This window comes from Panicum virgatum, chromosome 1N (genome assembly GCF_016808335.1).
Source record: "Panicum virgatum strain AP13 chromosome 1N, P.virgatum_v5, whole genome shotgun sequence".
In the NCBI taxonomy this organism is placed as follows: Eukaryota; Viridiplantae; Streptophyta; class Magnoliopsida; order Poales; family Poaceae; genus Panicum; species Panicum virgatum.
Genome location: NC_053145.1, coordinates 3945042 through 3964876, shown reverse-complemented (window position 1 = coordinate 3964876; position 19835 = coordinate 3945042). Strand labels below are relative to the sequence as shown.

Genomic DNA, 19835 nt, shown 5'->3' with positions numbered 1-19835 from the left:
GCACTTACATGTGGGCCTAAAAGTGGTGGGTTGTGAGATGGGTGGGTAGACTTTGCTTGGTAAAAAATATTTTAATTGTTTAGATTCTTTATAGTATAGATAAGCTTAGGTGATAGGTGATGCAAGTAAGATCTTATTTCGGTAGAAATAATTATTTAAACACCATAGAGGTGCTAAAGTATGAAAAATATATTGGACAAAGGTTCAACTCTCAACCTACCAAAACTCAATATGTGTGAGTTTTTATCAATCTAGTAATGCGAAGTTCAGAGTTAAATTTTGTTGGGGGTTATATCATAATTTTGAATGGTTATTTTTTTTCAATATTTTTTATAAACTTCTATATATGAAATTTATTTTTTTTCTTCTAACACTTGGATGGTTTTCACGGGATATGCTTTTCAGGCTTTCAACATTTACCCATTTTCACCAGATTTGCTGCTAGACTTTAACCAATGTTCGTAAAACTTCATGCACAAAAACTGCCACGGTACACTCAATACTCCACATTTGATAGGGATAGTAAAAGATCTAAAAAATTAATTTAGAAATTTTAAGTATCAGACTGAAGAGGTTGGATTTGATAACATCATAGGGTTTACCTTCTGTTTAGAATTGCCGACGGCCCGCTGGGCTTTCCAACTGCCTGTGGTGGTGGTGGTTTACTACTGGGCTAGCAGTTGGGCTGTAGGCCTGTAGCTAATTCCAAGTGGACCCCCGGTAACACAGCACAGCGGATAACCTTAGCCGCTCGCGTCACTCGCACACTTGCTTGCACACCGCCCACCCGCCACTGCGGCCCTCGCCCGAGCCCCGAGCTCCCTCAACCACCTCCCTTCTCCCATCACCCTCCCCCGGAGGATCGGAGACCGCGAGGGCACCTTCATCTGCGGCTGCAAGGAAGCCACGCTCCCATTGCTCGAGGCTCCGTTCGTCCTCGTTTCTCCTCTTCATTCCTCTGCATGCGCGCGCAATTGTCTTCGCCTCAAGCCTGAAGCTGCTCCATTTCTCTTCTTCGTCGCCCAGGCCACTACAGACTGGTACTAGCATCCTCGCGGCAGTCGCCATGCCTCCAATTGCGGCGGCGTCTGCTCCGACCTCGCTTCTTCCGCTCCAGGGGATTAGGGGAGGTTTGTGCTGTTCATTAATCCTGGCCTCTTTTTTGTATTATTATCCACGATTACTGCCTGTACTAGATTTGTCTTCTTTTTTTAGGAAAAAAGAACTTTTTTCTTTACTCAAACGAAAAGAAATAAAGTGTTGTCATTTTGCGGAGCATCGCTTAGCACATGGACGAAATGCTAAATCCTTTACGGTTGTGTAACCTAGTGGTGTGCACTTTGAATTCACTCCTAGGAAATATGTATTTGTCAATGCCAAAGCATTGGTTGTGAGACGGCCCAGGTCGGCCTGAGGACCCTTACATGGCCCAAGCACAGTTCCCAGGGGTTATGTCTCCCAGTGTCAGGGCGGAGCCAGGGTTCGGGGATTTTCTCGGTCGGGGAAGCCGAGACTTCTTCTTAAGTTAATACTGGGGCGGTCTTTCCCCACCCGGCCGAGTTTTTTTCAAATTGTTGCTCGTATTCAGAATAAGCCCTTGTTTAGTTGCAAAAACTTTTGGAATTTTGGTACTGTAGCACTTTCGTTTGTATTTGGTAATTATTATCCGATCATGGGTTAACTAGGCTCAAAAGATTCGTCTCGCAAATTACAGACAAACTGTGTAATTAGTTATTTTATTTAGCTACATTTAATACTTCATGCATGCGTTCAAAGATTCAATGTGATGGGGAATCTTGTAAAGTTTTGGAATTTTGGATGCAACTAAACAAGGGCTAAGGAGATAATGCTGTAGCTGCATCGCAAAATCGGTTTGGATGGAATTATGTATCTTGTACTGCAGCACTGACTAGCAACAACTTTCACGGAAACTTGCATTGACTTCAGGAGGAGAAGGGTTTTGGGGAGAAAAATAGCATTTTTAGCATCACGTTAATATTACCTAGAATCTAGTTATCTAGGCTTTGTCCAGTGCTAAATTTGGTATGGACAGTTTGAGCTGAGCGCTTTGCTGGCAGGTTATCTTCCAACAATTTTGGTTTATTTTGAGAATTATGGTGGGCAGTTGCTGTCCTATTGTTGGTATAAGTTTGTACTGTTATGTATTTGCTGTATAGAATAGTCAGTGTCATTTGTTTACAAAAATTCATGCAGAACTCTCATTGTTGATTGCTCAATGTAGGACAATGCTGGGGAGAACGATCTCTACGCGGTTCACAATCTCACAGGGCTATACGCGGCTCCACTATTTCTGCCAGAGCTTCTATGGTAAAACACGCCTATGTGCTTTTTATTTGTGATCCAGCAAAAGTTTTCTTTAGTATGGCTCTGAGCCCATGACATGCTTTTAGACCAAAGCATAACATGCATTAGATGGCTAAGCCATGCTTCCTCGTCTGCTTTCCTCCTATTGCATCTTGATCAAATATTGTACAGTTTTGGCCCTCAACAAAAAAAACAGTGTATAATTTTGTTTCATTTCTGATGAACTTAATAAATATGGAGCCTTTAAGATTTCTTGTTGCAATAATTAAGGAGATTTTCTTGAAGGCCAGACATCACCATAGATTTTGAATCATAATGTGACATCAGTGCCAGTCTCAATAGGGGTTTCATGGAGGGTTTCATGACATTAAATATCATCAATTTTGCTGGCATAGTAAGGAGAGAGAATGATGGAGTTTCATGGGATGTGAAGAGAGTTTCATCACCATGAAACTCATCTGGCACAGTTACCTAGTTCCCAGTCTAGATAATTGTACCATGAAATTATGCACTGAGAGTCCGAGACTGGTCTAAAGAAACCATATCAGTCGCACACACACCTAGGAGCTAGGGGGTCTTTTGCTTGAGAAATAAATAATACAGATCTAGGTAGATGAAAGGAAAAAAGTTAAGCGGTAGTTATTTTGGACTTTCCAAGTCCACTTTAGACCTAGCTTTAATCCACTTTAGACCTAGCTTTAATTTCAAGGTAGTAGATGTATTTATCTCTAGACAGAACCAGAACCTGTTCCGATGCAAAAGACAGTTATGAAAACCTCAGAATTCTGGTGATCAAATTTGAAATGATGAAGCTGCTTAAGCTTGTCGTTTTCGTGTTACAAGTAATGGCACATAGTTGTTGTTTGTAAGTTTTGGTAACAGCATACAGTTTGCTGAGAAAAATATTCCGGGCATCATTGCGAATTTGAAAACTGTCCAATTAAAATGTGACAAACACAGATCTATCACCTAGGGAACTAAAGGATATGGAAACTTTGCCAAAGAGTGCTGCAATTTTGAACTTTGAGGTTCAGTTTGGACCTAGCTTGAAATTCCTTCCTTATTGTTATAATGGAGTATGATGATTAAATTTGAATTGTTAAAGCTGCTGAAGCTTGTGGTTTAAATCTTACAAGTAACCACACCTAATTGCATGATTTTTTCCCAAATTTTTTAAGCTGAAACATGCAAATCTAAAATAAACTAACAGAGTTATGTGTTAAATTTATCTGCAGAACATAACCTGTTGCGCAAACCAGACACAAACTGCGCAACGCAAATCATATTCAGGACCTACCTCTCCACCATCAGGTTCAGTGAAAGGTAATGGAAGCCATCTGTACAAACATTGTTTAAGGTGTCTGCCCTACCATCGTTGCAGAATTGAAGTTTCACTGGTGTACGGCAAAGATGTGCTAGCATTAATTGGTTCATATCTTCCAATTTATTCATCTGATGATCTTACATTGCAGAAAAGGTGAAGCCAAGGCTTGATGATGGGGGTGTCGGTTTCCCGCCATTCCGGTTCGGTGGTGGTGGTGGAGGAGGAGGCGGAGGGGGCAGCAACTCCTCCGGTGGGTTCATCCTCTATGTGATTGTGCTGCTCCTGGATTACCTGAGGGAGTTTGAGAGGAACCTGCAGAATGGGTCACGAAGGGGTAGTGACTATGAAAACGGGCTGGCACCACAATAACTTGCGCTCCCTCTCAGTGGTTAGAGAGAGAGAGGGGGGGAGAGAGAGAGCGCATGTTGTAATGCGGAGACATTTCGGCTAGGGAATGTATTGAAAGACTGAGAATTGTTTTTTGAGAAATGATAGTGAGAAGTAGAAACTTTAGCCATTTGATTGAATGTCTTATGTTAAGATTAAACAACAAAAGCATCATCACTTGAACATTTTAAAGTAAGTTCTGGCTATCAATGGCATGTGACCTGTGGTAAAACGTTAGGGTTTAGATGAAAACTAGGAGGAGAGTTGGATTAACACGACGGGTGAAGGTTGAAATCTCATATGGAAAATTGTGATTTTTTTATTGGTGTTTTTTGGTTATCTGTGACGAATGAAGTAGGTGGGATCCGTGATGTTAGAGGTTGAATTGTTGAAAGAAAGTTTGAGCTACTTTTTTGCTATAAAAGTTGGAGGTTCATGTTTTATTTGATGGCAAATGAAGTAATATTGATGATCGAAATTTTTTTGCAATTACTGGCTAGTCTCAATAGGTGTTTCATTGAGAGTTTCATAGCATTAAATATCATTAATTTTGTTACCATGTTAACGAGAGAGAAATATGAAGTTTCATAGGACGTGAGGAGATTTCATCATCACGAAACTCATCTGCCACAGTTATATAATTCTCAATCTAGGTAAATGTGCCATGAAACTGTACACTCAGATTGGCATAAGATGCAAATATGAATTCAACGATTTGAATATGGTAAGGCGTAAATATGAATTAATGGAAGTCGCAAAAAAAATGAATTAATGGCTGCATGGAATTTAAAGCGTTAATCTTGCCATCCAGCGAACAACGGGGCGTTTATTTATCGCTCTCTGCGATTTGAATTCATTCAATCAAATAGAAGCACCTCCCAACTTCCACCGCCGTCCCCGGCTCCATCGTCGCCCCCGACGCCTCCGCCACCACCCTCCACCACCGCCGTTGCTAACCAAGCTCGCTGCCACCGCCCATCCACCGCCACCGGCCATCGCCCATCGGATGTCTGATCCGCCCAGTTGGTGGCGCTCCCGCGCCGCGTCACCTCAATCAGCCAACCCGCAACCACCGTTGCTCCCGCCCCCCCCCCCTCTAGATCCCACGGCTATTAGAACCCCGTCAACCCCCTCTAAGGTCTGCAGTCGCCTTCCACCATCTCGACCGCCCACCTACCCCCCCTCCCCCCTCCCCTGACTTGAGCTAGAAGATGAATATGGAGCTTATGTGACGTGCAGGTGATAAAATATATTTGGCGGCGAACAACTACATCGGGGTGAATCAAGCTGGTGACCGTTGACGATCAAAATAGGATGAAACGGGCAGCTAATATTTTCTTTTCAAAAACAAGTTAATATTTTTATTATAAACTTAATTGTTAAAATAAAATTGGTAGGAGCACGCATTGGACCTACGTATCAGCTTTATCTTAGAGCAAGTTTAATGAATTCGCCTGCTCGTGGACGCCTCGCGCTCCGGCTCGGATGGAGCTGCGCAGCAGTAGTGGTGGACCCCACCAACTTTAACACCTCAGCTGCAACGTGGAAGTAGACGAGTGGGCGAGCGGACGATTTTGCTGCTAAACAGTGCACATCGCCGGTTCAAGCGGACGTCTCGCGAGTCGCGACTCGCCTGTCTTTTTCTCTCACTCACGTCGGATTTCGCTTGCTATTCACCTATTACTATACTTGGGGGCCGTTTAGTTCCCAAAAATTTTCACCTTCCCTTTAAACACATATATGAAGCAGTAAATGTAATTAAATAACAAAACTAATTACACAGTTTGGATGTACATGACGAGACGAATTTTTTAAGCCTAATTAGTACATGATTAGCCATAAGTGCTACAGTAACCCACATGTGCTAATGATGCGGTCAAAGGCCTCAAAAGATTCGTCTCATGGTTTCCAAGTGAATTCTGAAATTAGTTTTTTAATTAATGTCCGAAAAACTTTCCCGACATCTGATCAAACTATTGACGTAACATCCAAATTTTTTTTTTGGGTTTGGAACTAAACGACCCTTGGCTCTTTATCCCCGAAAGTGGTTCCGGCCAGTCGCCACCAGTCAGCCGGTCACGGCTCCCGAACTGCGAGCTGCGGGGCGAATCGGGTCCGGTCACCCACCCCACACTGGCACCCTAGCAACGGACATGTGGGTCCATCCCACGAGTGCCCCACCGGTCAGTGACACGCGCGGCGTCCCAAGCAGTTCCCCGGGCACCAGTTAACCCTTCACCTGCTCGCCGGCACACCGAGGAGCCCCTCCTGTGCGCCTCGGCTGACCCGTCCACGGGTCCTCCCTCCTCCGCCTCCCTCCCCCACACCACACTCCCTCTCTCTCGCGGACGCACAGGGACCGTCGCCGCCTCGGCGGCTCCGAAGCGAGGCAAAAACCCTCTCCTCCGGGCCCCTCCACCCGCGGTCGGCTAGGGTTTTAGCGCGGCCGCGTCGACGGGGAAGGAGAGGTCGACGGCGACGGGGGGCGGGCGGCGCCGGCGAGGGGCGGCGCGTCCTGGTGAGTGCGGGGTGTGATTGACGCCCGGGGGGAGCCGCGGTCGTTTCTGCGCAATGCGGGATGGGGTGGGGGTCCGGCGATCGGGGACTGCGCGGGCCGCGCCCCTGGGAATGGGGGTTTGGGGGGGCGCTACTGTACTGTGGGGTTTTGCCCCCCTTTGCTCCGAGTTTTCATGGGTTTTGTTGGAAAAATGTTATTTTTTTGGGTTGGTGGAGGGCTCGGAGGCATGAGAATGGCACCGGGAGATCTGATCACTCTGCTTTGGTGTTTTCGTGTGAGTTCTGCGGGGATGCATCATCCTCGCCACGTTGTGTACGACTTTGCTGCGGCTGTTCTGGCCGTGGGCTGCCGAGTTTCGTGCTGTTTTGTCATGCGATTGCGCTCAGAGATCCTGCCTCATTTACCTGTCTCGCTTGATCTCCCCTGCATTTCTGGATTCGTATGGATTTGCATTTCGTTTGGTGCAGTATGGACGAATAGGCCCTTCTAGTTTCTTGTTGTTCTCGCTTTCTTTTTCTCTCTGTTTTGCTAACAGTGCACGTGGCACCTTTTGTGTGCTTGCCGGTTGCAGAGAGATGGAGGAGGATCAGTCGGCGATAGTGGTTGCTGAAGGTACCATAAAAAGCATTAAGCTTAGCCTCTCCACGGAAGAAGAGATTGTAAGTTCTCCTCTGGTTTTCATCAGATTAAAACTCCGTTGGTCTGGCCTTTCCATGGTAGTGTCTTTCTAATGGAGAGACACATATTTGGAGGTAGGATAATAGAGAAATGCCCTAATGCGGATGAGTTACTGACCAATTTGTGAGTGCACATACCGACAAAATTAATCAATGCCGCATTACCTCCCCATCGCAATGGATTTGGAACCCCCTTCCTTTTATGCACGTTTGTTGTTTGGTAAACAGTCATGCAGACATTTATTTTGGGTATTCCCAGATTTTTTTCGCCATCATATATTTTTTTCAAAGATAACTCAAATGCTATTTTGTTTGTTTTTGCAGTGCACCTACTCCATAAATGACTGCCCAGTCACCCATCCTAGTCAGCTTGCAAATCCATTCCTTGGGTTGCCCCTTGAAGCTGGAAAATGCGAAGCTTGTGGCGCCTCGGAAAATGACAAATGCGAAGGTGCACAATGGCTTTTCATTCGTTATCTCCTTAACACACTGTACTCTAGATAACGAGACTACCATTTTTCTTGTTTAACAAATAAGTTTCTCTGCTTATATAGGGCATTTTGGGTACATTGAGCTACCTGTACCCATATACCATCCTTGTCATGTCAGTGAACTGAGGCAGCTGTTGAGCTTGATATGTTTGAAATGCCTTCGAATAAAGAAAGGGAAGGTACTTGTAGACCAAAACAATGCAACTTTACTTTGTAATTTGCTAATACCAGTCACCCCGATTTGTTTGGGACCTACCTGTTATACTTTGAGTTTAACTTTGGCTTACTTTTTATGAGAGCCGTTTCTCCTTTGCAGGTTAAGCAAAACAAGGGAAAGGACAACGTTTCAGTAACATCATGCTACTATTGCCGGGTAAACACCGATATAATCTTCTTTTTTCTTTTGCCTCGTAGTAAATAGAAATTGTTGGACTGGTTACTGCTATATGTAGGGATGTGGAAATAAATGCCTAAGCTGAAACCAAGTATATCAATGTTTCAAATTCAACTACCTAGCTCTGTGATCTAATAACATAGTCCACTTGGTGTTCACCAATGCTGGAGACATCATAGCTTGTGCAGTTGACATATTTGTGCTGACCCAGTGTTCTCATTTGCACATCTGCTTCATGTTCTTAAGTTCTTTTATTGTTCTTGAATTCTAGTTAATAAGTGCATGGTGGGTTATTTTGCAATGAAGCTTTCGATTTGGATGTTGTTATTTTTTGAGAAAGAAAACACAACCGGATATTGCTAACTGGAATGATTTTTTGTTCAGTAGATGCCATGTCACATTGGAATGAAGTGTGGTTAATCTGACAATATTTCCTGAGTAACTAACTTCAATATAGCTGACAAACATAGCACTAGCAGTGAAGTATAGTCATATGTCCTTGTTGATTAGTGGATGGCTTCTAATTTACAACCTTGCTTGCTGCTGGTCTGGTGCCTATATGCGATTGCTGACAGTTACGGCGGTAAGGCGAGGTGTGGCGAGTCACCACCGCCCAGCCGCCTAGGCGGGCTAAGGCGACGCCTTAGCCCAAAACAAGGGGAGCGCCTTGTCGCCTAGGCGACGCCATGAGAACCATGGCTGACACTACATGTGTAGTCTGGATGAGTTCAATCATGTTTACTGAGTATATCAGAACTTGTTTCTTATAGGATCTTCCAGCACTGTCTTTGAAAGAAATCAAGACAACTGATGGTGCAATTCGGTTAGAGTTGAGAGCGCCGCCAAGGAAACATATGACCGAACGCTCATGGAACTTCCTTGATAAATATGGACATCATTATGGCGGAAGCGCGAGTAACAGGCTATTGCTTCCAGAAGAGGTGATATTCCCGTACAGTTTGTTTGAAAGACTTGGTAGCTCTGGTGAAATCCATGTTGTTTGAACAACACACTGATTCACTCCTTTGCTATCTGTTAGGCTCTGAATATATTGAAGAAGGTTCCAGATGATACTAGGAAAAAGCTAGCTGCACGGGGATACATGGTTCAGTCTGGGTATGTGATGAAATACCTACCAGTACCTCCAAACTGTCTATATATTCCAGAGTTTACTGATGGGCAGAGCATCATGTCCTATGTGAGTCTTCTTGTCAACTTACCTGGTAAACTTGTTTTACCTACTGATTTAATTGTCTGATGTCCTATCCGTTTCGTATCAGGATATTTCAATAGCTTTGTTGAAGAAGGTGCTTCAAAAGATAGAGCAGATAAAAAGATCAAGATCTGGTTCCCCAAATTTCGAGTCACATGATGATGAATCGTGTGATCTACAACTTGCTATTGGAAAATACATCCATCTAAGGGGCACTACAAGGGTATGTGACAGGGTCTAAACGTGGTTGATTTAAATATTGTTCACATGGATAGTGGTAAACAAAAATCTGTTGAACCACTATAACTACACAAAACCCTGCAGCTTTGCAGTACCTTCTTGTGTTGATCAATTTGTAGTGCCACCTGTATTTATTTCTGATCAACCTTTTAATTTGTAACAGTATTGTGTTTCTTTATTCTCGATGATAAATTCCATAACTTGTTTTGAAGGGTCCCCAAGACAATACAAAGCGATTTGCTGTTGGCACCGATTCAGCTGCATTGTCGACAAAACAGTGGTTGGAAAGAATGAGGACATTATTTATCAGCAAAGGGTCTGGTTTCTCATCACGCAGTGTTCTTACTGGAGACCCGTACATTGGTGTGGATGTCATAGGGCTTCCGTCTGAAGTGGCGAAAAGGATTACTTTTGAGGAACAAGTAACTGACATCAACATCAACAGGCTGCAAGAGGTGGTTGACAAAGGACTTTGTTTGACCTACAGAGATGGTCAAGCAAACTATGCCATCACTGTAGGATCGAAAGGGCATACCACTCTCAAAGTTGGCCAAACGATCAGGAGGAGGATAGTTGATGGGGATGTGGTTTTTCTTAATAGACCACCCAGTACTCACAAGCATTCTCTCCAGGCCTTTTATGCATATGTACATGATGATCATACAGTCAAAATCAATCCTCTCATGTGTGGTCCCTTTTCAGCCGACTTTGATGGTGATTGTGTACACATATATTATCCACAGTCACTTGCTGCAAAAGCTGAAGCCCTGGAGCTTTTTAGTGTGGAAAAACAATTGATTAGTTCACACAGTGGCACAGTTAATGTCCAGCTAGGTAATGACAGTCTGGTAGCTATGAAACTTATGTCATCCAGAACTGTTTTATGCAAGGAATTAGCAAATCAGCTGGCAATGTTTATACCATTTTCACTTCCGGCCCCTGCTGTAATCAAGCCGATTCCAGCTTGGAAAATCACACAAATAGTGCAAGGTGCATTACCTGCTAAGTTGACTTGCCAAGGAAAAACACACTTAGTCAGGGACAGTACCGTTGTAACGCTGGATCTTGACAAAAATAGTGTTCATGACTCGTTCAATGATTTAGTGTCATTTGTTCTTTCTAAGAAGGGTCCAGGAGAGGCACTGCAATTTCTTAATGTGCTGCAGCCTTTGTTGATGGAGTTTTTACTAATCGATGGTTTTACTGTGAGCCTTAAAGATTTTAATGTTCCAAAGGCTATGTTGGAAGAAGCGAAGAAGCATATTAAGAAACAGTCCCTTATTTTAGACCAATCAAGGTTCTCAAAAAGTCAATTTGTGGAGATGCGGGTTGAAAACAATTTAAAGAATGTCAAACAGCAGATTTCGGATTTTGTTGTTAAGTGCTCTGATTTGGGGTTACTGATTGATCCTAAAAAGGACTCTGCAATAACAAAAGTAGTTCAACAACTGGGTTTTGTTGGACTACAACTTTATCGTGAAGGAAAGCTATACTCAAGCCGCTTGGTAGAGGATTGCTTCTCAAATTTCGTGAATAAACACTCAGACATTGGAGATGAGCATCCTCCAGAGGCTTATGGTCTTGTGCAAAGTTCATATTTTCATGGTCTCAATCCTTATGAGGAGCTCGTACATGCTATATCCACAAGAGAAGCTATGGTCCGCTCCTCAAGAGGGTTGACAGAACCTGGAACTCTGTTCAAGAATTTAATGGCCATCTTGCGGGATGTTGTTATATGCTATGATGGAACTGTGAGGAACACCTGCAGCAATTCAATCATACAGTTTAAGTACAAGGAAGATGATGAGACAGATTTTCCAAGTGCCTTACCTCCTGGTGAACCTGTGGGTGTCTTAGCCGCCACAGCTATCTCGAACCCTGCATACAAGGCTGTCTTGGATTCATCTCAGAGTAACAATGCTTCATGGGAGTTAATGAAGGTTGTCATGTTATAAACATTCTTGGCATTTTAACTGATGCATCTTGTAGTTGTTACTGCTTAACAAGTTTATTATATTATCTTACCCGTAACAGGAGACACTTCAGGCTAAAAGTGGCTACAAAAATGATATGAAAGATCGGAAAGTTATCCTGTTTTTGAATGACTGCTCTTGTCCCAAGAAGTTTTGCAAGGAACGGGCTGCTCTTACAGTACAAAGTTGTCTTAGGAGAGTCACAATAGCAGATTGTGCTACCGATATCTGCATCGAGTAAGTATCCATAAAATAAAGCTGTCAAAGTTGTTTGGAGTTGGACGTTTATTTCCCATTTTCAAATAAGCACTAATGTCAAGATTCCTAATCTTCTGATTTCCCCATCAGTTTGTGCAATGCTATGCAAATTAACAGGTCAACTTAGCAATTGACTGTTTATGCATGCAACTGCAACTGGGTCAGACAGGCCTACAAGAGATTGATATGAGAAAACTTAATAGGCTAGTTCATTATCTGGTCTAGTCAAAGTAGTTAAATGAATGATATGACCATTGTTAAAGTGGGAATAGATATAGGATGCTTTCACATTTGGTGCATCCTTTTGTGTGTCTTTTTTTTTTTGAGTCAGTGGGGCTGAACACCAAAAATATGTTGTTGGCATTTTCAGGCATCAGAAGCAAATAAATTTAGATGGAATATCTGAAGCTGCCCCAAGTCTTGTAGGCCATATTCACCTAGACAAGGTATATGCTGTATTCTGGCTTTTCTCACACAAACTGTTACTGAAAAATATGTGTATGTCTCTCTTGCAGGCACAGTTGGAAAGGATAAACATTAATACTCAAGACATTGTCCAAAAATGCGAAGAAGTTTCTGGGATATATGGAAAGAAGAAAGGACATCTTTGCCACCTTCTCAGAAAGATCACTTTCGCTACGTGGTATTTTTTTTCTTTATTTCCTACTATAGTCCTGCGAGCTTTCACCTGTTCAACCCAAAATATAACGTCCAGGATTTGTTTAGATTGCCTTCCGTTAGAGTATTAGCATTGGCTATGAGATATTGGTGATTCATTAGTGTTACCAACTTGTTTACCCAATCTTCTGGGTGAACCTGTTAGCACATGAAACCCATTATGGTGCCATAGACAAGGGTCCCGAGTTGGAGTCCCAGCTAACAAATATAATTGCAGCCCACTTCTATTCCATTTGAAGGGGAATGGTCAGGGTATGAAACTGAGAGGGAGGTGATCTTGATTAGGAGTGACATCCTACTATCTTTTTACTACATTCCACATGCAGATCCTCTGAATTAGATTGTGTAAACTGGAGAAATTGTGCCGGTTAGAAATGGATATATGAGAAGTAACTCAATTTCAGTCCGCGTTGGAAATGGAGCTATCTCATTTTTTGCAAAAAATATTAAAACTCTAATGCTCTATTGAACTCATGATCCTATAGTTAGCAAAAAGAAGGGGAAGTGATACTATAACAGCTCAGCGTTAGAAGCATGAAAATAGATATTTTCTGAATCTGCCTTTTGTTAGTCGGGTGTGAGTTTATCTGTTCTATAACAATCATACAAGAGCATGCTTAAACAACTTAAGGTTAAGGTATGCTTAAAATTGAAACAAACCATCTTCTGTTAGTTTCATTGTAACTAATCTTTATTTGCTTCCTAGTACCTTCAGTGGACAGGGTTTGGTCTTGTTTGTAGCAGAGAGTTGATACTCCTTAGGGCTGAGGCACTGTCTTTTCTTTCTAGAGCTTTTAATGACTCATTGCTATTAAACGTGACATGATCTTTTATTTCTTATATTAATTAGAGTAAATCTGAAGGGATGAATTGAACCCTTTGCAGTGATTGTTCATTCGGACAGAATCCAGTTGATGGGTACCTACATATGATTCCATGTGTGCAGTTCTCTTTCTCTGATGACAACACCATATTATCTGAATCTGTCGAGAGAGCAGTAAATGTGATATCTGACTCTGTGTGTTCAGTGCTTTTGGATACAATTATAAAAGGTACAGTGAGTTATACAAACTAGGCTTCTTCCTAGAAAATTACTGAATATATTCAAATTACTCTTAGCCCTGTTGAAATAAAAGTTCATTGTTCTTGTTCATACTATGTTTCTTTATTTCTAGTCCTATGGCCCCTTTTCTGCAGTTCAAAACTTTTGGCTTGTATCCTGAGTTCCAGTCCGTGGTTATGAGGTATGAAGGCAGCATGCAAAAGCAACTAACTTGGCAAAACCGCTCTAGAGTATTAGGCAGCAGAAATACTTCTTTTCCCGCCACTTTCAGAACATGGCACTCTTGAGTTCTGAACTCTGCAAAATCTGTTGAATTTGTTAAGGTTGTTTTACCTATCTTTGTTAACTAGAAAACTTACAATGAAAATAACAATCTGTTGAATTTGTTAAGGTTGTTTTACCTATCTTTGTTAACTAGAAAACTTACAATGAAAATTACAATCTGTTTGTTAAACACGGTCTCTCTACAATCAGTTAATTCTGATTTCACTGAAGAACGAGAATCACAAAATTTCCAACTTTGGCTTCTAATGTATAGTCCTTTTTGTGTTTATGTACTCAGATACATGGAACCTACTTCCGTTTTCTGATGAGATGTCAGATGTATATGCACCCATTGACCTACTAGATATCTTGCATTTTACAGAGAATGAGAGTCAATCTTACTACCGTCTGTGTATAATTATAGTAATAAATGGATGTTGCACATAATATATCGGCATTTTAAGTTCATAGTGGCTTTTTTTTGTGTGTGTGTTGGGGGGGGGGGGGCTTTTGCATAGCTGTAAATTTTTACTAGCTTTATAGGCGACAAACTAAGCTTGATGAGCCTAAATTGACGATTAGTCTCTTGCTAATGATGGGTGTTTCTGCTCATTTGCTCTGCAGGTGACCCTCGTATTCAAGCAGCTAAAATCATCTGGGTTGAATCGGATGCGACCTCTTGGGTAAAGAACACTCGGAAGACACCAAAGGGTGAGCCAGCATTAGAAATCATTGTAGAAAAAGACGAAGCTGTACAAAATGGTGATGCCTGGAGAACAACTATGGATGCCTGCATACCTGTCCTTAATCTCATTGACACAAGAAGGTCTATTCCTTATGGTATTCAACAAGTGACAGAACTTCTTGGCATCTCATGTGCCTTTGATCAAGTTGTACAGGTTTGACCTAATTTCCTGTGTTTCTAAGTAAAAACTGCAGAGTTGATTCAATTAGGGTTGACTGTACGGTGAACAGCATTTCAAACACTGGGTAGGACTACGGCTTCTTCCCATCTGTGATCATTTTTGTGGTTTCCCTAAGTTCGTCATCACTAGGTCTAGAATGCAAATTTGACAGTATTTATGGTACATTAGAAAAATGTATAAAATATCGTGCAAGCATTTTTTTCTGAGGAATCTACTAGTACTGTTTCGTGTGGCCAATCGGGCAAGCATAAATCGTTGGTAGATCTTGCCTTATTTTAAGATCAATGTCTAGCTATTGTAGTTGATCATAAATAGCACATATATTAGATATTCTGAGGTGTGTGGCGACCTGGTACTTTATGGTGCAATTTGCATTCAGTTGGCCCAAGTGTTGAATAATACTTATTACAGTTAGAGCTCTTTTCTTATCAGTTTTGCATCATTAACAATGATGTTAAGAATTCTTTGCTTATTTGTGCAGCGGCTTTCAACTACTGTAAAAATGGTTGCTAAAGGAGTTCTCAAGGACCATTTGATACTTGTGGCAAACAGCATGACATGCACTGGAAACTTGTATGGGTTCAATACTGGTGGCTATAAGGCAACCTTTCGTTCACTAAAAGTTCAAGTGCCTTTCACAGTATCCACTTTGTTTGTAAGTTTGTACTTGAAATATCTTGTCCGTATTCAATAAAATAAATCATGCATTTGTGTGTTCTCACAGCATATTCCTTTTTGTAGACCCCTATGAAATGCTTCGAGAAGGCTGCAGAAAAATGTGATTCTGATTCATTGGGATGTGTGGTTTCATCGTGCTCATGGGGCAAGCATGCCGCAATTGGTACTGGTTCATCATTTGAGATTCTTTGGAACGAAAATCAGGTATGCTACTCTTCACTACCAGAACTTACTAGCTTATATCAGCAGTGAAGATTAAGCCCATATCTAATCAGGGCCAAAATGTTTTAGATGTCGTTAGAAAGCTCCTGTGCTGGATTATATGAGCTAACCATATGGAAATTTTACTAAGATGTTTTTATTTCTTTGTTGCAGCTGAAAAGCCACAAAGAGTATGGTGATGGGCTCTATGATTTCTTAGCCTTGGTCAGAACAGACCAAGAAAAGGCAAGATTCACGTTCTTGGATGATGTCGACTACCTTGTAGCAGAAAATGCAGTAGATGATGTATGCTTATCGCCTGAACCGGATGGGATCCTTGGTAAGCCCACCTTTGAGGATAATTTTGAAGAGCATGATATTCAGAAGGGCAGCTCATGGGAAAATGGTGCAACAATGAACTCGAGTTGGGAACAAAATGTAAGTGCTGGTAATGATTCAGGTGACTGGGGAGGTTGGAGTAATGGAGCTGCAGCAGCTACCAAACCAGTTGACCAAGATAATTCATGCTGGGATGTGCATGCAGTGGTGGAGAACAATTCCACTGATTGGGGAGGTTGGCGCACTGAGAAGCAGACAAATGGAGAACAAGCTGAAACTGATACTTGGGCTAATAAGGGTGCTAGAGTGGAATCAAATGCAGGTGATAATAACTGGGAGAAGAAGTCCAGCACTCCTGAGGAACATGATCCATGGGGCAACATGCCAGCATCAGCATCAGAAAATGTGTGGGACAAACAGAAAGGAGATGGAGGTGATAGTGCCTGGGAGAAGAAAAAATGCTCTTCCAAGGAACAGGAGATGGATGTGGACCAAGACTCTTGGCGTAAGAAGACAACGCCACTGTCAAGCAATATCTGGGACAAAAAGAAGTCTGATGGTGGCCATGGCAACTGGCAGGAGCAGCCCAGCAGTTGGAATGAGCAGGACTCATGGGGCAACGCATGGGGAAAAAAGAAGTCACATGGTGGTGACAGTCAATGGGCGGAGCGGGTCAGCACTTACAAACGGAAGAGGGCAAATGCTGATGATGATTCCTGGGATAACATGGCTATGCCGCCATCAAACAATGCTTGGGATGCTGGCGAGGGAGTTGGAAGATCAAATACCAAGTCTGATGGAGTATCCAGTTGGGGCAACAGAGATAATATGGGGACTCATGAGCATTCAGAAGCCCTGAAAGAATCGGATCCAGGGAGTACAGTGAAATCAAATGAAAGGTCATGGGAGAAAACTGATGCACTACAGGATTCCTGGGGTAAGAGTGCAGCTGACAATAATAACACGCAGGAGGGTTCCTGGGACAAAATAGCTCTAACGGGTACCAATTCACAGCAAGATTCATGGGGTAATGTGGCAATCCAGAATAGCAGCACACTGAATGATTCCTGGGAAAATGGAGCAGAAAAGGTCCAGACTTCTGCTGCGGAGGATTCCTGGGGTAATCTGGCTGCAACACCAGCGGGTAATGCAGATGCGAAGAAATCAGATTCATGGGATGGCTGGAATGCAACTACCCCTGCTGAGAACTCACAAGGTAAATTGAACGTGACAACTGATTCTGGTAACAATGAAGGCTGGAAATCAGATGGATGGGGTGGCAAATCTGGTAATTGGAGTGGCCAAAGAAACAATTCTGGGAGGCCCCCAAGGAGACCAGATGAGAGTGACCCGCCACCACCAAGACAACGGTTCGAACTAACAACTGAGGAGAAAAACATTCTAAAAGAAGTTGAACCTGTTTTGATGCGTATCAGAAGGATATCCCGTGAAGCATGGTAAAATAACTCAAATTACTGGCTCATTTTATGGGCTTCATAGTATACAGTTAAGTTTTAAGTTTCTTTTAGACAATGCAAAATTTAATTTTATCTGTCTTAATTTTTTCAGTGACGGTGTTAGACTTCAGCCTGAAGATGAAAAGTTCATACAGGAGAAAGTTCTTGAGAACCACCCTGAAAAGCAATCAAAGGTGTCTGGTGCAATCGACTATATAATGGTATGGTTTCTCATGTTACTTTTGGGTTCTACATTGACTATCTAATATGCCATATCAGAACACCAAAGTCTAATTTTGGAACCATGGTTGGTAATTGCCTTGTGGAACTTGACAGGTCGACAAGCACGAAACTTTCCAGGATACTCGATGCTTCTTTGTGGTCTCGAAGGATGGATCCCGTTCAGATTTCTCCTACCTCAAGTGCCTGGAGAACTTCGTGAGGAAGAACTACAAGGAGGACGTCGATGCATTCTGCATGAAATATTTGAGGCCGCGTCGCAGGCAAGCACCACCAGCCGATGCAGGGGCAACACCAGGCATTCCAGCTGAGGCTCCACCATCTACCACAGCTGAGACTGAGCAAGGGACTCCAGCCCCTCCAGCTGAGGTTCAACAGGAGACTGGGGGTTCTCCAGGAGCAGCTCCAGAAGAGACTCCCAAGCCAGATTCAACCGGTGATGCAGGGATCCTGGAGAAGCAGCCTGACCTCACTCCGGCTTCTCCAGTTACGGCACCATGGGAGGTTCCCAAGTTAGGTTCAACGGGTGACGCAGAGGGGGACCCTGGAGAAGCAACCTGACTTGACTCCGGCTTCTCCAGTTGCAACACAGCTAGAGTTTCCGGAGCCAGACTCAACCGATGATGGTCGGATTCTAGGAAAGGGTCTTGATCTGACCCTGGAATCTCCAGCTGTGGCTCCGCAAGTGACTCCGGACCCAGATTCGGCTAGGCCTGATCTGAATGACTGATCGCTTAGGCCGTGGCATGTAAACGCCAGAACCTGTCCTCTCCCTTGCTAGTAGTCGTCATCTGCTTTCCCTGACCTCGTCTGGAGAGGCTTCAGCAGCAAACATTTAAACATTAGCCGGCTGCATTTGCCGACCAGTGCCTCGTCCTGACGAAACTCTGTAAATTCTGGTGAATGTTTCCCCGTCTACCGTATCCTTGTCTAGTTTGTTCCCCACTGTTAGTGTCTCTGGCTGATGGTCGTCGATGCTTTGCTGTGGCGGAGTCGCGGAGAGGTGTGGCAAACCAACAAGGACACAAGATTAGGCATGTTCTGCATGATGTCACCTGCCACTGCCACATTGCTTTGACAAATTTAGCCAAGTACTTATAGTTGAGCAAACTTTACTAAGGCTATGTTTAGTTCCCAAAAATTTTCAAGATACATGGTCACATCGAATTTTTGGACACATATGGAGCACTAAATGTAGTTTTTAAAAATAACAAATTACACAGTTTAGCTGTAAATGACGAGATGAATCTTTTGAGTTTAATTAATCCATGATTAGATACTAATCAACAAATAAAAACGAAAATGCTACAGTGATCGAACCAAAAAAAATTCGCGAACTAAACACGCCCAAGTATTTGTAGCTAACAATTTGTTGGGCACACTTTAGACGAGGTTTGGCAAAAAAAAGTCATCATATATAGAGTACTTGGGAAAAGTGGCCGTATTTGGATCCGAAAGCTAGAGCTAATTAGTTCTCCAATAAAATAGCTCTTGACATGTTTGGATCCAAAAACTATTTAGCCTTTGAAGCATCTTTCCCAATCATTGGAGCTCTATTACCTCTTTTGCTATGGTGGGCTCTACCTGAAATAGCTCAAATTATCACCCTTTGTTTGAGATAGTTTTTTTAGATATGCTATTTGCAAATAGCCAAGAACTAGTATTCATATTTGGGATTTTTGGATTATTTTAGACTAAAAATAGCTCTAGCCCTTGGATCCAAACACGCCCAAAGATATCAGGAAACAAAAAGGCGGAATAGCCAATTTCGTCCCCAAACTATCGCTCAAGGCTCAATTTCGTCCTTGAACTATGAAAATGTCCGTTTTGGTCCTCAAACTCTCTCAATCGGCTCAAATTCATCTTTTGGCTGACGTGGAGCGCCACGCTGGCTTGCCGCATCGTCGTCCAGTCAGCTCCGATGGTAAGTACCATTATTTCAAGAGTTGGCAGCAGCAATATATATCTGCTCAAGAGTCAAGACACGAAAAGATGAACTGCTTAGCATTCCTATGACTTGAAATAATGGTACTTGACCATCGGAGCTGACTGGACGATGATGTGGCAAGCCAACGTGGCGCTCCACATCAGCCAAAGGACGAATTTGAGCCGGTTGAGAGAGTTTGAGGACTAAAACAGACGTTTTCGTAGTTCAGAGACGAAATTGAGCCTCGAGCGCTAGTTTGGGG

The 19835-nt window shown here is 42.8% G+C and overlaps 2 protein-coding genes across 4 annotated transcripts; both read left to right on the top strand.

Moving 5' to 3' along the window:
• Positions 1-741: 741 nt before the first annotated feature.
• LOC120654667 (protein YELLOW LEAF 1, choloroplastic-like) lies at positions 742-4204 on the top strand. Of its 3 annotated transcripts, none has more exons than XM_039932286.1 (5): positions 742-900; positions 1027-1130; positions 2243-2328; positions 3561-3648; positions 3798-4204. In XM_039932286.1, the coding sequence occupies exons 2-5, from the start codon at positions 1067-1069 to the stop codon at positions 4016-4018; spliced, it is 459 nt and encodes a 152-aa protein (XP_039788220.1). In that variant the 5' UTR covers positions 742-900; positions 1027-1066; the 3' UTR covers positions 4019-4204. The 3 variants fall into 3 exon arrangements, with proteins under 3 accessions (XP_039788220.1, XP_039788223.1, XP_039788222.1); XM_039932289.1 differs by having other exon boundaries at positions 742-929; XM_039932288.1 differs by having other exon boundaries at positions 742-1130.
• Positions 4205-6297: 2093 nt separating this feature from the next.
• On the top strand, positions 6298-18591 carry LOC120654666 (DNA-directed RNA polymerase V subunit 1-like). The gene is made up of 19 exons (XM_039932285.1): positions 6298-6554; positions 7126-7213; positions 7556-7682; positions 7786-7901; positions 8039-8095; positions 8887-9057; positions 9156-9314; positions 9397-9552; positions 9782-11509; positions 11604-11779; positions 12171-12246; positions 12316-12443; positions 13364-13530; positions 14430-14704; positions 15213-15386; positions 15473-15613; positions 15785-17406; positions 17519-17627; positions 17743-18591. Exons 2-19 carry the CDS (start codon positions 7130-7132, stop codon positions 18205-18207), a joined length of 5931 nt encoding a protein of 1976 aa, XP_039788219.1. The 5' UTR covers positions 6298-6554; positions 7126-7129; the 3' UTR covers positions 18208-18591.
• The last annotated feature ends 1244 nt before the right edge of the window (positions 18592-19835 follow it).